The sequence below is a fragment of the Vicia villosa genome, linkage group LG4, assembly GCF_029867415.1.
Source record: "Vicia villosa cultivar HV-30 ecotype Madison, WI linkage group LG4, Vvil1.0, whole genome shotgun sequence".
In the NCBI taxonomy this organism is placed as follows: domain Eukaryota; kingdom Viridiplantae; phylum Streptophyta; class Magnoliopsida; order Fabales; family Fabaceae; genus Vicia; species Vicia villosa.
Window position 1 is genome coordinate 70,540,491 of NC_081183.1, and position 15,073 is coordinate 70,555,563.

At 38.6% G+C, this 15,073-nt stretch overlaps 1 protein-coding gene across 1 annotated transcript; it reads left to right on the forward strand.

The window, feature by feature from the left end:
- The first annotated feature begins 10,067 nt into the window (after positions 1-10,067).
- On the forward strand, positions 10,068-10,855 carry LOC131597350 (uncharacterized). Its single transcript, XM_058870054.1, has 3 exons — positions 10,068-10,322; positions 10,368-10,689; positions 10,851-10,855. Exons 1-3 carry the CDS (start codon positions 10,068-10,070, stop codon positions 10,853-10,855), a joined length of 582 nt encoding a protein of 193 aa, XP_058726037.1.
- The last annotated feature ends 4,218 nt before the right edge of the window (positions 10,856-15,073 follow it).

Below are 15,073 nucleotides of genomic sequence, written 5' to 3' on the forward strand. Positions count from 1 at the left end.
CTAATTTGGATGAGCATCTTTCTTTCATTTTAGAGGCACGATGGCTGTCATACTTGATCAACCAAGTAGACTCCCCTCTTAATGAAACATCATTTTTTTAGCTTTTCTGTCACTTTTAAATGTTTGTGGTAGAATAGTACAAATACCTCTCTGTAAAGATGATTTCATGTCTCTTTACTGTAAACAGAGATTTAATTCCAAGCTTCAACCTTGAGCTTTAAGCAAGGCACCAAAAATAAGTAATTTCCCTAGTTAGTTCCCCGAACTACATTAAGCTCTGACTTCCACTAGGGATATGTAGGCATGAGGTTCACAAGGAATCTCAGCGAGCTAATAAAATACCAAAAATAGTCAGTCTGTCTATCTGTCTGTCTTTCTTTAATCAATTCAATTCTCTCTCCTAACACAAAGGAGAAACTTTCCCAATCATTAGCAGTAAACACAATCAAAATGACACAGAGAAGGTTCCTGTAGAGTACTACAGATATGTAGGGTGTTTAAACACTTCCCTATGTATAACCGACCCCCCGGACTCCAGAATTTCTAGTCTAGGTGAAATCCCCACACTTAGCAAACTCCTAGGGTTTAGTTGAGATCTTTTTTTCCCTTTCCTACTCGTAGGACCAATAAGAAAGTTCGTGTGATATCGTAGGAAGAACTGAAACAAAATTCATCCCACCACGGGCGCATTCTCCTTCCAAATTTCGCGTGAAGGGTCTAGCGTGCCGTCCTCCCAAGTGAAACGGGGAGGTAAAGAAAACGACACCACAGTTTCCTACAACTTCTCCTTTTTCGCTTAGCTTGTTTCTGAAGACCCACTTCGTACCAATGATGTTAAATCCTTTTGGTCTAGGAACAAGATCCCACACATCATTCCTTGTAAACTGATTTAGTTCTTCTTGCATGGCAATTATCCAATTTGCATCTTCTAGAGCTTGATCAACAGAAGTTGGCTCGATCAGAGAAACAAGACCTAATTGACACTCTGCATTGTTCTTAAGGAATGCTCTTGTTCTGAAGGGATCATCCTTCTTTCCGAGAATGACATATTCTGAGTGAGCAGAGGTGAGTCTAGAAGATCTTCTGACAGTTAGCTCTTCAGAAATTCTGAGATTCTCTAAAGAAACAGCAACTTGATCTTCTGATCCTTTGCTTCTCGATTCTTCAGCTTCTAATACTTTGCTTCTTGGTTCTTCAGCTTCTGAAATTGAGATATCTATATCTGCAAAATTCTCAAACTACTTTGGCTTTTCAAGACCAAGCTTATCATCAAATCTGATATTGATTGATTCTTCAACAATCAATGTTTCAGTATTGTATACTCTGTAGCCTTTAGAGCGTTCAGAATATCCAAGAAGGAAACACTTATGTGCCTTAGAATCAAACTTACTCAGATGATCTTTAGTATTCAGAATAAAACAAACACATCCAAAAGGATGAAAATATGAAATGTTGGGCTTTCTGTTCTTCCACAATTCATAAGGAATCTTATTAAGAATAGGTCTTATAGAGATTCTATTCTGAATATAACATGCAGTGTTTATTGCTTCTGCCCAGAAATGCTTAGCCATATTGGTTTCGTTGATCATGTTTCTGGCCATTTCTTGTAGAGTTCTATTCTTTCACTCTACAACTCCATTTTGCTATGGAGTTCTAGGGCAAGAGAAATCATGGGCAATACCATTTTCTTTGAAGTACTCCTCAAAGAATCTGTTCTCAAATTCGCCACCATGATCACTTCTGACCTTGATGATTTTACACTCTTTCTCAGATTGAATCTGAGTGCAGAATTCAAAGAACACTGAATGAGACTCATCCTTGTGTTTCAAGAACTTTACCCATGTCCAGCGACTATAATCATCTACGATGACTAATCCGTATTTCTTCCCTCTGACAGATGCTGTTTTGACTGGGCCAAACAGATCAATGTGCAGAAGTTCTAGCGGCCTAGAAGAAGAAACAACATTCTTAGACTTGAATGCAGGTTTGGAAAACTTCCCTTTTTGACATGCTTCGCAAAGAGCATCTGATTTGTATTTCAGATTAGGGAGTCCTCTGACCAGATTTAGTTTGTTAATCTGAGAAATCTTTCTCAAACTAGCATGGCCTAATCTTCTGTGCTAGACCCATTGCTCTTCGCTAACAGACATAAGACAAGTTACCTTCTGATTCTTAAGATCTTGAAGATCAATCTTGTAAATGTTGTTCTTTCTCTTGCCTGTAAATAGGATTGAGCCATCCTTCTGATTTACAGCCTTACAAGACTTTTGATCAAAGATTATGTCATAACCATTGTAACTTAATTGACTTATGGACAATAAGTTATGAGCTAATCCATCTACCAGAAGAACATTAGTTATAAAAGGAGAGTTACCAGTACTAATGGTTCCTGAGCCAATTATCTTGCCCTTCTGATCTCCTCCAAACTTAACTTCTCCAGCAAATTTAAGCACCAGGTCTTGGAACATAGACCTTCTTCCCGTCATGTGTCGAGAGCACCCAAAGTCCAGGTACCATGACATGCTTTCCTTTGTCTTCTTTGCAGCCAAGGATATATGCAACGGGAATAATCTTTTCCTTAGGTACCCACATTTTCTTGGCTCCTTTCTTGTTAGTTCTCCTCAAGTTCTGATTGAACTTGGGTTTAGCATTATAAACAATAGGAGGTACATCATGATATTCCTTATTCTGAGTTACATGATATTTCCTAGATTGTGTCACATGCTTCTTAGTGTGTGTAATGTGAAAGCTTTTAGCATGTGATGTGAGCCTAATATCATGGGAGTGGCCATACTGAACTGATCATACAATGGCTTGAATGTGATTTTCATATCATCTATAGGTTCAAGTTTGTATGGGTTATCACCCTCATATCCTATGCCAACTCTCTTGTTTCCACTAACAGCATATATCATAGAGGCAAGTTGACTTCTTCCAATACCTCTAGATAAGAACTTCCTAAAGCTCAAGTCATATTCTTTCAGAATATGGTTCAGACTAGGAATGGACTTTTTTGAGTCAGAAGGAGATCCAATATCTTTGGATAATTTTAAAACTTTTTCCTTCAGTTCAGAATTTTCCACTTCTAGCTTCTTAGTTTCAGATTCAAATAGCTTTTTCAGCTTTTTGTATTTGATACTAAGATGAGCCTTGAGTTCCAGAAGTTCTGTTAAACTGGAAACTAACTCTTCTCTAGATAGTTCAGAAAATACCTCTTCAGAATCTTATTCTGATGTAGATTTTGATCCATCTTCAACTGTGGCCATCAGCGCAATGTTTGCCTGCTCGCCTTCAGAGTCTGATTCTGAATCTGATGAATCTGAATCATCCCAAGTTGCCATAGGACCTTTTTTCTTATGAAACTTCTTGTAGTGACTTGGCTTATTGCACTCAAAGCACGTGACCTTCTTCTTGTCATATCTTCTGCTTCTAGAAGTTTCTCCTTTTTCAAGCTTCTTAGAACTTTTGAAGTTCTTGAACTTCCTATGCTTGCTCTTCCAGAGTTGGTTTACCCTTCTGGAGATCATGGACAGTTCATCTTCTTCTTCTGATTCTGATTCTTCAGGATCTTCTTCTTCAGCCTGAAAAGCGTTAGTGCATTTTTTATAATTAGATTTTAATGCAATAGACTTACCTTTCTTCTGAGGTTCATTAGCATCCAGCTCTATTTCATGACTCCTCAGAGCACTGATCAGCTCTTCCAAAGAGACTTCATTCAGATCCTTTGCTATCTTGAATGCAGTCATCATTGGGACCCATCTTCTGGGCAAGCTTCTGATGATCTTCTTGACATGATCAGCCTTTGTGTATCCATTGTCAAGCACTCTTAATCCAGCAGTTAGATTTTGAAATCTTGAGAACATTTTTTCAATGTTTTCATCATCCTCCATCTTGAAGGCTTCATATTTCTGGATTAAGGCAAGAGCTTTTGTCTCCTTGACTTGGGCATTTCCTTCATGAGTCATTTTCAATGATTCATATATGTCATAGGCAGTTTCCCTGTTAGATATCTTCTCATATTCAGCGTGAGAGATAGCATTTAGCAAAACATTCCTACACTTTTGATGATTTTTGAATTCTTTCTTTTGATCATCATTCATTTCTTGTCTTGTCAGCTTTACTCCTCTAGCTTTCACTGGATGTTTGTAACCATCCACCAGAAGATCCCATAAGTCACCATCTAATCCAAGAAAGTAACTTTCGAGTTTATCTTTCCAATATTCAAAGTTTTCACCATTGAATACTGGTGGTCTAGTGTAGCCATTGTTACCATTTCCATTGTGTTGCTCAACAGAGCCAGATGTAGATGTTGGAATCTCACCAGCCATCTAAACTATGTGTTTTTCTCTTCCTGAATCTTTTCTAACATGTTTAAGTGCTTGCACCTTAGAACCGGCGCTCTGGTGCCAATCGAAGGATAGAAAAACACTTAGAAAGAGGGGTTTGAATAAGTGTAACTTTAAAAACTCTTAAGATAAAAACAATTGCACAATGATTTTTATCTTGGTTCGTTGTTAACGAAACTACTCTAGTCCACCCCCTTAGAGTGATTTACCTCACCTGAGGATTTAATCCACTAATCAACCTTGATTACAATGGTTTTCCACTTAGATACCCTCTAAGTCTTCTAAAGTATTCTGATCACACCTTGATCACTCTAGGAACCTTTTACAAATTAATGTAAACAAATTCATATAAGAGTATTACAATGCTTCTTAATAAGCTATAATCACAACTGTGATATTTCTCTTAAGTTCTAAGCTTAAATATCACTAAGATATTACGAAAGTAATGTGAGGTTGAAGATGAACTTTGAGAGCTTTTGAATTTGACAGCGTTTCTGTATTTTTGCGCAAGAGTTCGTATTCAGCTTCTCATCAGAACTTCTATTTATAGGCGTTTTGAGAAGATGACTGTTGGGAGCATTTAATGCGTTGCGTGATCTGTACAGCATTGCATTTAATGTTTCACTCTTTTGTCAACTACCTCGAGCCTTGCTTTTCCTGCTTTAACTGACTTTGCCTTTAATAGCTTCTAACGTTCCTTTTGTCAGTCAGCGTAGCCTGCCATCTTGTACTTGCTTCTGATCTGATCTTTGTAGATACAACTTTGAATTAATCAGAGTCAAACAGCTTGGTGCAGAGCATCTTCTTGTCTTCTGACTTTGAAGTGCTTCTAGCGTGATACCATAAGAACTTTAGTGCTTCTGCTTCTGATTTCAAGTTCTTCTGATGCTTCAATAGACTATGTTCTGATTCTGCTTGACCATCTTCTGATGTCTTGCAAGAGCATGTTCTGATGTTGCATACTGAACCTTCTGAGTCAGTGCTTCTTGTGCTGAATTGTGCATACTCTTTATATATTTTCTGAAATGGAAAATGCATAGGATTAGAGTACCACATTGTCTTATACAAAATTCATATACATTGTTATCATCAAAACTAAGAATATTGATCAGAACAATTCTTGTTCTAACACATATTGCATACATATGTCGTTGAGGCCTTATGCCCTGTTGTTGGCCTAGATTGGCATTGTTGAAGGCTTATGCCTTGTTATTGCCTCTAAATTAATGGCAACCGTTGAGGGCTTATGCTCTGTTGGTACCACATGCATGTAGTGTCGAGAGTCGCATTGCATTTCCCCTAATTGATTGTTAATGTCATATATCATTGTTGCTGTGTGGTTGATGGTGTGAGAATATGTTTGTGATTGTTGTTTTGTTTGTGGTGTAAATAATACTCCTCCGTATGTGATATATCACCGTATGTTTATTGAATGTAATTCTCACCCCTTTTCTGTTGTTGCTTCTGTGCTTCCTCGGAAGTACAGATAACCAGGTACAAAATAGTGCTTGGATTTTTGAGTGTTACCTGATCGAGTCTTAGGAGTCGCTCTGATACGTAACACGGGAGTTTTGGGATGCGCTATGTCTTTGTTTTCCCTTCAGTTATTTGTTAATTGTTACGTATCTTTATTTTGACATTATTGTTGGACCACTTGTTTAGTGGAGATGATTTATTTATTGAGGCCGAAGTGCCATGAGAACTAATAAGCCGTTTTAATTTCCGCTACAGTATTGAATTTTACTTTAAATGAAAACTTATTAAACAAGCGATCATTTTCGATGGATTTTGTAGAAGATGTGACATCCTACTTGTATTAATCTGATTATTTTTCGTATTTATAATTATATATATTCGTATGGGAAAGTGGGGTGTTACAATTGGTATCAGAGCAGGTCGGTCCCTCCGACCAAGTAGTTGAGTCGCTAACAATCAGGTATTGTTAATTTTGTTATCTAACTGTGTTTCTGTTACAGTACTTAGTTGAAATGGCTGGACGAAACGATGCTGCTATTGCTGCTGCTTTGGAGGCTATGGCTCAAGCTCTCGAACAACAATCGAATTCACGTGAGAATGCTAGATCTTGCAGTTTGGCTACCTTCCAGAGGGAGAACCCGTCGGTCTTCAAAGGCAAGCATGACCCTGATGGAGCATTGGAATGGTTGAAGGAGATCGAGAGGATATTCCGGGTAATGAATTGTACTCAAGCACAGAAAGTTCAATATTGGACGCATATGCTAGCAGTCGAAGCTGACGACTGGTGGCTAGCAACTCTTCAAAGATTAGAAGCTGCAGGTGAAGAGATCACTTGGGCTGTGTTCCGAAGAGAGTTTCTGAGGAAGTATTATCCTAAGAGTGTTCGGGGTAAGAAAGAAATTGAGTTCCTCGAACTGAAACAGGGGAACATGTCGGTGACTGACTATGCTGCGAAGTTCACTGAATTGGCCAAATTTTATCCATAGTTTGATGGGGAGGGTGCAGAATTTTCAAAGTGCATGAAGTTTGAGAATGGGTTTCGCTCTGAAATCAAGAAGGCTATAGGGTATCAGCAGATCCGCATTTTTCCTAACTTGGTAGACAGTTGTAGAATTTTCGAGGAAGATAATGCTGCTCACTATAAAATTGTTAGTGACAAAAGGGGCAAGCAGAATCAGCAACGTGGCAAGTCTTATGACACTCCAGCTGGCAAGGGAAAATAGAGGGCTGCTCCGGGCCAGAGAACAAGTGGGGGAGGTGCTCCTACTCCGATTATGTGTTTTAAGTGTGGAAAGGCTGGTCACAAGAGTACCTACTGCACTGACGAAGTTAAGAAGTATTTCCGTTGTGGTAAGACTGGTCATATGATGTCTGAATGTAGACATAAAGAAGTGGTTTGTTTTAATTGCGGCGAAGAAGGACACATTGGAAGTCAATGTCAGAAGCCAAAGAAGGCACAAGCTGGTGGTAAGGTGTTCGCGTTGGCTGGTACTCAGACAGACACTGAGGACAGACTCATTAGAGGTACTTGTTTCATCAATGGTATGCCTTTAATTACTATTATTGATACTGGTGCTACACATTGTTTTACTGCTGCTGAATGCGTTAAAAGATTGGGTCTTGTGCTATCTTCGATGAATGGCGAGATGGTAGTTGAGGTTCCAGCTAAAGGATCTGTGACTACATGTCTTGTTTGTTTAAAGTATCCTTTGTCGATCTTCGAAAGGGACTTTGCTGTTGATTTAGTGTGTTTGCCGTTAGCCGGGCTAGACGTAATTTTGGGAATGAACTGGTTAGAATATAACTATGCTCACATCAATTGTTATAACAAGACTGTGAGATTTTCAACTGCCGAAGAGGATGAAGCTGGTTTAGTGTCGTCTAAGAAGGTACGACAGTTGTTGAAAGAAGATGTAGAGATGTTCTCGTTGATGGCAACATTGTCAATTGAGAATCAGAATATCATCGATGAGCTACCGGTGGTGCGTGAATTTCCTGAAGTTTTTCCTGACGAAATTCCTAACGTGACGCCAGAAAGAGGAATTGAGTTTACGATTTATCTTGTACCTAGTACCAGACCTGTTTCTATGGCACCGTACAAGATGTTTGCATCTAAATTGACGGAATTAAAGAAGCAATTAGAAGACTTACTTGAGAAGAAGTTTGTCAGACCAAGTGTATCGCCGTGGGGAGCTCCAGTGCTATTAGTAAAGAAAAAGGATGGAAGCATGAGGCTTCGTGTGGATTATAGACAGTTGAATAAAGTAACAATTAAGAATAAGTACGCGCTACCGAGAATAGATGATTTGATGGACCATCTGGTGGGTGAGAGTGTTTTTAGCAAGATTGATCTGAGGTCGGGTTATCATCAGATTAAGGTTAAAGATGAAGATGTTCAGAAGACAGCGTTCAGAACAAGATATGGACATTATGAATATTCTGTGATGCCCTTTGGTGTGACGAACGCGCCAGGAGTATTCATGGAGTATATGAACCGTATTTTCCGTGAGTATTTAGATCAGTTTTTCGTGGTATTCATAGACGACATCTTGATATATTCTAAATCAGAACAAGAACATTCGGATCATTTGAGGACAATATTGCAAGTGTTGAAAGAATAAAAGTTGTATGCGAAGCTGTCCAAGTGTGAATTTTGGTTGAAAGAAGTCAGTTTTCTAGGACATGTCATATCGGGTAGTGGCATTACTGTAGATCCATCTAAGGTAGATGTTGTGTTACAATGGGAAACTCCAAAGTCGACTACTGAGATTAGAAGTTTCTTGGGTTTAGCCGATTACTACACACGGTTTATTGAAGGATTTTCTAAGTTGGCATTTCCATTGACCAAGTTGACGTGTAAAGGTAAAGTGTTCATATGGGATGCACAATGTAAAGAAAGTTTTGTAGAATTGAAGAAGAGATTGACGACAACTCCGGTTTTGACGTTACCCAATCCAGGAGAACCTTTTGTGGTTTATTGCGATGCTTCTCTGATGGGTTTAGGTGGTGTGCTTTTGCAGAATGGTAAGGTGATTGCTTATGCGTCGAGGCAGCTGAGGATTCATGAAAAGAACTACCCTACACATGATTTGGAACTCGCTGCTGTTGTTTTCGTACTAAAGATTTGGAGACATCATCTCTATGGTTGTAGATTTGAGGTTTATAGTGACCATAAGAGTTTGAAGTACCTATTTGACTAGAAGGAGCTGAACATGAGATAACGAAGATGGTTAGAATTGCTGAAAGATTATGATTTCGGGTTGAACTATCATCCCGGTAAAGCAAATGTTGTGGATGATGCTTAAGCCGGAAGACCTTGCATATGTCAGCTATGATGGCTAAAGAGTTAGAATTGATCGAACAGTTCTGAGATATGAGCTTGGTTTGTGAAGTGACACCACAGAGTGTCAGGTTGGGGATGCTTAAAATTGATAATGACTTTCTGAACAGTATCAAGGAGGCTCAGAAATTGGATGTGAAACTGGTAGACAATATAGTTGGTTGTGGTCGATCTGAGAAGAGTGATTTTAAAATGGACGCGCAAGGAGTGTTGAGATTACAGGATTGAATCTGTATCCTTGATGATGATAATATGAGGAGGATGATTTTTGAAGAGGGTCATCGGAGTAACTTGAGTATTCATCCTGGGGCTTCTAAGATGTATCAAGACTTGAAGAAGATATTTTGGTGTCCAAGAATGAAAGAATATGTGGCACGGTTTGTGTATGCTTGCTTAACTTGTCAAAAATCGAAGATTGAACACCAGAAGCCTGCAGGGTTGATGCAACCGTAAGAAATTCCATAATGGAAGTGGGATAGCATTTCGATGGATTTCGTAACGGTTTTTCCTAATACTGCGAATGGACACGATTCGATATGGGTAATTGTTGATAGGCTTATAAAGTCAGCTCATTTCATACCTATTAACATCACATATCCAATGGCAAGGTTGGCAGAGATCTAAATCAGAATGATTGTGAAGTTGCATGGTATTCCTGTATGCATTGTATTGGATAGAGATCCAAGATTCACTTTTGATTTTTGGAAGACTTGCAAGAAAGTTTGGGTTCTAAGTTGAGGTTGAGCTCGGCGTATCATCCACATATGGATGGTCAAACTGAGAGGACTATTCAGTCTTTAGAGGATTTGTTGAGAGCATGTGTTCTCGAACAAGGAGGTTCGTGGGACGCTCATCTCCCGTTGATCGAGTTTACTTATAATAACAATCATCATTCTAGTATCGGGATGGCACCTTTTGAAGCATTGTACGGTCGGAGGTATAGGACTCCGCTATGTTGGCACGAATCTGGCGAAGGCGTAGTACTTGGACCGGAAATTGTACGAGAAACTACAGAGAAGGTAAAGTTAATCCGGGAAAACATGAAAGCTTCGCAGAGTAGACATAAGAGTTATCATGATAAGCGAAGTAAGGAGTTGGAATTCGAAGCAGGTGACCATGCGTTTCTAAGAGTCACGCCTGTGACCGGTGTTGGTCGTGCCGTGAAGTCTAAGAAGCTGACTCCATGATTTATTGGTCCTTATCAGATTTCAGAGAGAGTTGGCACTGTTGCTTATAGAGTGGCGTTGCCGCCTAACCTTTCAAATCTGCACGATGTGTTTCATGTGTCACAACTTCAGAAGTATGTCCCAGATCCATCTCACGTGATTCATATGGATGATGTACAAGTGAGAGAGAATCTTACTGTAGAGACGATGCCGATTCGGATCACGGATCGTGAGATAAAGTCCTTTAGAGGTAAGGATATACCGTTGGTGAAAGTAGTTTGGACGGGGACTACCGGAGAAAGCATGGCGTGGGAAATGGAGAGCAAGATGCGGGACTCCTACCCCGAGTTGTTTGAACGAGGTAAGATTTTCGAGGACGAAAATATCGTAAGTGGGGGAGAGTTGTAACGCCCCGATTTCGATATTTATTTTATTACTTATTTATTGGTGTATTTGGTGCTTAAATTGATATTTTAATCATTGTTATATTAATTTGTTAATTTAACTATAATATAATAATAGGGTGATTTAATTAAATTAGACTTAGTTGCAATTAGTAGTTGGGGGGTGTGTACTAAGCCCATTAGCAATTTAATAATTAGTAATGTCTTAATAAACATAAAAAGGAATTAAGAGGAAAAAGGGAGATTAGTGAATATTAGTAAAAGAACGTGAAATTCAGAGAAGAGGCTAGGGCAAGAGGTAGAAGAACTCCACCATTGTTCAGGAAAATCAAGATTCAATCCAAGGTAAGGGGGGAGAATGGGTTCTTTAAATTGTGACCTAAACATGAGAGGGTAGTGAGGGTTCCTTCCCCTCTTTAGGTTTCATAATTGATAAGTTTGATTTCTCCATTGATGTGTGAATTGAATTGATTTGTATGTTGTTCTTCATGACTAATGATACTGTATGATTTTTGGACGAAATTCTAGTTTGAATTGATGAATTATGATGTGGATATTGAAGGTTGGTTGAGTTGTTGTTATGTTCATAAGTGGGACTGAATCTGAAATGTATAACTGTCCATTTTGATGAGTAGAAATTGAGTGGTTATTATGTAAAATTGGTGTAGATTAATAGGTTAATGAATCTAGGTGAAAGGTATGAGTTAAAAGGTGAAAATAGTTTGTTTTAGACCTAAAAACGCAGGCTGGAAGTGATGGAAATGAGTGAGGAACGAACTGGTGCGAGTGCAGATCTGGAAAAACTGATTTTTCTGTCAGTTTGTGTATGATACGCGTATGGGTTGGGGCCATACGCGTATGAGGGACGAGCCCAGGGGCTATACGCGTATGGTACGCAGCCGTGTCCCAACACATTGCAACCTTCTGGTGGAACGCGTATGGTACGCGTATGGAAGGGAGACCATACGCGTATGGGAATGTGATACGCGTATGGGAGGAATTTTAGTGCAAATCTGGTTCTGGTGGTACGCGTATGGGCAGGCTAGTGTGCAGAATTTCCCATTATTGTGATTTTTTTTCCGATTCTTGAGTATAATGAGTACCCTTCTGATCTCTCTTGATTAGTAAGGCTTAAGTAGGTATAGGGAGACTAAGAAAGTTATACATTTGGACCTAGAATGTTGTAATAAGATTTATGTTGATTGTTGTGAATGTTGACTATAAGAAAATGAAATCATAGTTGCGTGTTTTTGAACAAGTTGATAGCCTAAATGGCAATGAGTTGAAGGCTGGTGCCTTGTGTCGTTGAATTGTGTCGATTGGATGTCCATATTGCATACATACGTCGTTGAGGGCTTATGCCCTGTTGTTGGCCTGGATTGGCATTGTTGAAGGCTTATGCCATGTTATTGCCTCTAAATTAATGGCAACCGTTGAGGGCTTATTCTCTGTTGGTACCACATGCATGTAGTGTCGATAGTCGCATTGCATTTCCCCTAATTGATTGTTAATGTCATATATCATTGTTGTTGTGTGGTTGATGGTGTGAGAATATGTTTGTGATTGTTGTTTTGTATATGGTGTAAATACTACTCCTCCGCATGTGATATTTCACCTTATGTTTATTGAATGTAATTCTCACCCCTTTTCTGTTGTTGCTTCTGTGCTTCCTTGGAAGTACAGATAACCAGGTACCAGAGTAGTGCTTGAATTTTCGAGTGTTACCTGATCGATTCTTAGGAGTCGCTCTGATACATAACACGGGAGTTTTAGGATGCGCTATGTCTTTGTTTTCCCTTTAGTTATTTGTTAATTTTTACGTATCTTTATTTTGACATTATTGTTGGACCATCTGTTTAGTGGAGATGATTTATTTGTTGAGGCCGAAGTGCCATGAGAACTAATAAGCCGTTTTAATTTCTGCTACGGTATTGAATTTTACTTTAAATGAAAACTTATTAAACAAGCGATTATTTTCGATGGATTTTGTAGAAGATGTGACATCCTACTTGTATTACTCTGATTATTTTTCGTATTTATAATTATATATATATTTGTATGGGAAAGTGGGGTGTTACAACTAGCGTTGTTTACCTTCACGGTAAACAAATTGGCACGCCTAGTGGGACCTGTCCTTGAAATTATTTGTTCTAAGTAGAAACAAAGTTCTTCATTACCTTCTTGTATTTCACTTTGTTGCATGAGACTCAAATGTGGTAAACTAGCCACAAACAGCAAAGAAATACCTAAGAGAAGATACGATAGGAAAATGGCGAATCAAAATCATCCAAATAATCAAAATACCCCTAACAATAATGACGTCCCACTCCTAGTCTCTTAAACAGGAGGAACCACGGTTTCGGCACCCGTTTCAAATGTCTATCGTCTTCAACAATTTCGACGCCAGCGTGTAGCAACCTGCCTAAAAATTTCAGCTTTCGAGTCGCCACCTATTCTGAAGGGCGAATAGGAAACCCTACGCAGATAAGAGATTGAGGGTAAGTTATTATAATCAGGCTGAGGGAAGGTGTTAGGCACCCTCAGCCCTTTCCTAAAGGCTAATGTTCAAAGATTAGGGTTGCATGGCAGGGTTTGTAAAGAAATGTGGCAAACAGAATTTTAATGACATGATTGAGATTTTGAAGAGGGGGACTCGCCTTGTTGCCAAGTGCCTACGTACCTCCTTAGGGAGGATCAGAGTCTACGTAGTTCGGGGAAGGTTGTACGCCATTAGAATTGAATTTGATTAGAGATGTGTTTTTTAGAGGCTTTTTGAATGGCCTATCGTAGTTTGATGATTTTTATAGTTTTGAATGGATTTTAGAATTATTTTAGGGTTTGGGCGTACAACCCTGATTTGGCACAATTAACCGCAATGATCAATAGGTTTGATCACCATAGTTAAAAGATTAAGGGTTTGCATCATTACCAATTCAAACCGATTGATTCGATTATCACTAATAATGACTTATTGTATTTTATTATTTTATGAATTTTATTTTATACTGTTACCTCTCATAACCGGTTAATACGGTCACAAATAATAACAGATTAATTATAGAACGAGGCAGGATTAATCACCACAATCAATAAGATGATTGCAGCCATTTAATCGAATATAGTTTGATTTTATTTTAATTTAACAGTATTTTAATTAAAATCATTGTTAACCACAGCGATCAATCGATTTAATCGGCGCGAATAACAAATTAAAAATTTTAATATAATTATCATGTATTTATTTTTATTAAAAAATAATTATAACATAATTAATATATATTAAAATAAGTATTTTAATTTAAAATAAACAAATAATTAAAAGAAATTGGGTTTTATTGAGATTATGATTCAATATGATATTCATGAGAGACCATGGTATGGATACTTGATTATTTAGCGCTAGATCTGGTCAGGGGAAGATCCTATGGTGAGGATCTGAGGGTGTATGACGCAGGTATGATGCTAAGGCACATGGGATCATATAGAAACAATTCCAGAAAAAATATATGTGGGAGCGAGGTGTTGAACCCACGCCCCCAGACTCACACACATGCATCACTACCACTCCAACCAAGTGGAGCGCGCGTTTGAAAAACGCACTCAACATTATATGTACGAAAATTAAAGAACACAGGGAAACGCGCGCGCGAATTTGAAACTGGCAAACCAAGGGACGACACATCATCGTCTTCCTCAACAGAATTTGCAAAAAAAACCTGAAACATTAGCTACGATTTCGCTGCTAAAATATCCGTAGCAAACAAACTTGACAAATAGCGATTTGCACATATTGGACAATAAATGTTTCGCACCTATCCTGTTCCCTTTGTCTCAAGCATACGAATCTGTTCATGCAATCAATTTGACTCAATTTTACGTCTATTATAAAGCCCCAATTATAAACCCTAGGAACTCTACTCGGTCAACAATGGCAACTCGGTATATCATGCCCAGAAATCCAATTAATCAAACAAAAACATTCACAAACATCACACCAATCATAAAACACAAACAAATTAACATATGGATGCGAGAATTATGCCAATCGAACCAGAGTTAGGAGCGACTTACCTGGGCTTATAGGAGGTCGTTCTGGGGGTGTTGGCGAAGTATGATGATCCAGACACGTTCCAGATGATCCAAGGAAGCTTTTGCAATCTTCGAATTTTGTTGAAACCTCTGAATTCTCGAAAATCAGTTTCAAGTTCTTGAGTGTTTTTTTTTTGTTCTTGCAAGTGACTCTCTTCTCCGATTTTTGTCCCCTAATCCTATGCTTTAGGTTTAGTATTTATAGGGGAATGAATTAGGTTTAGAACAAGAGCCCAAAAACTTGTGAATCCA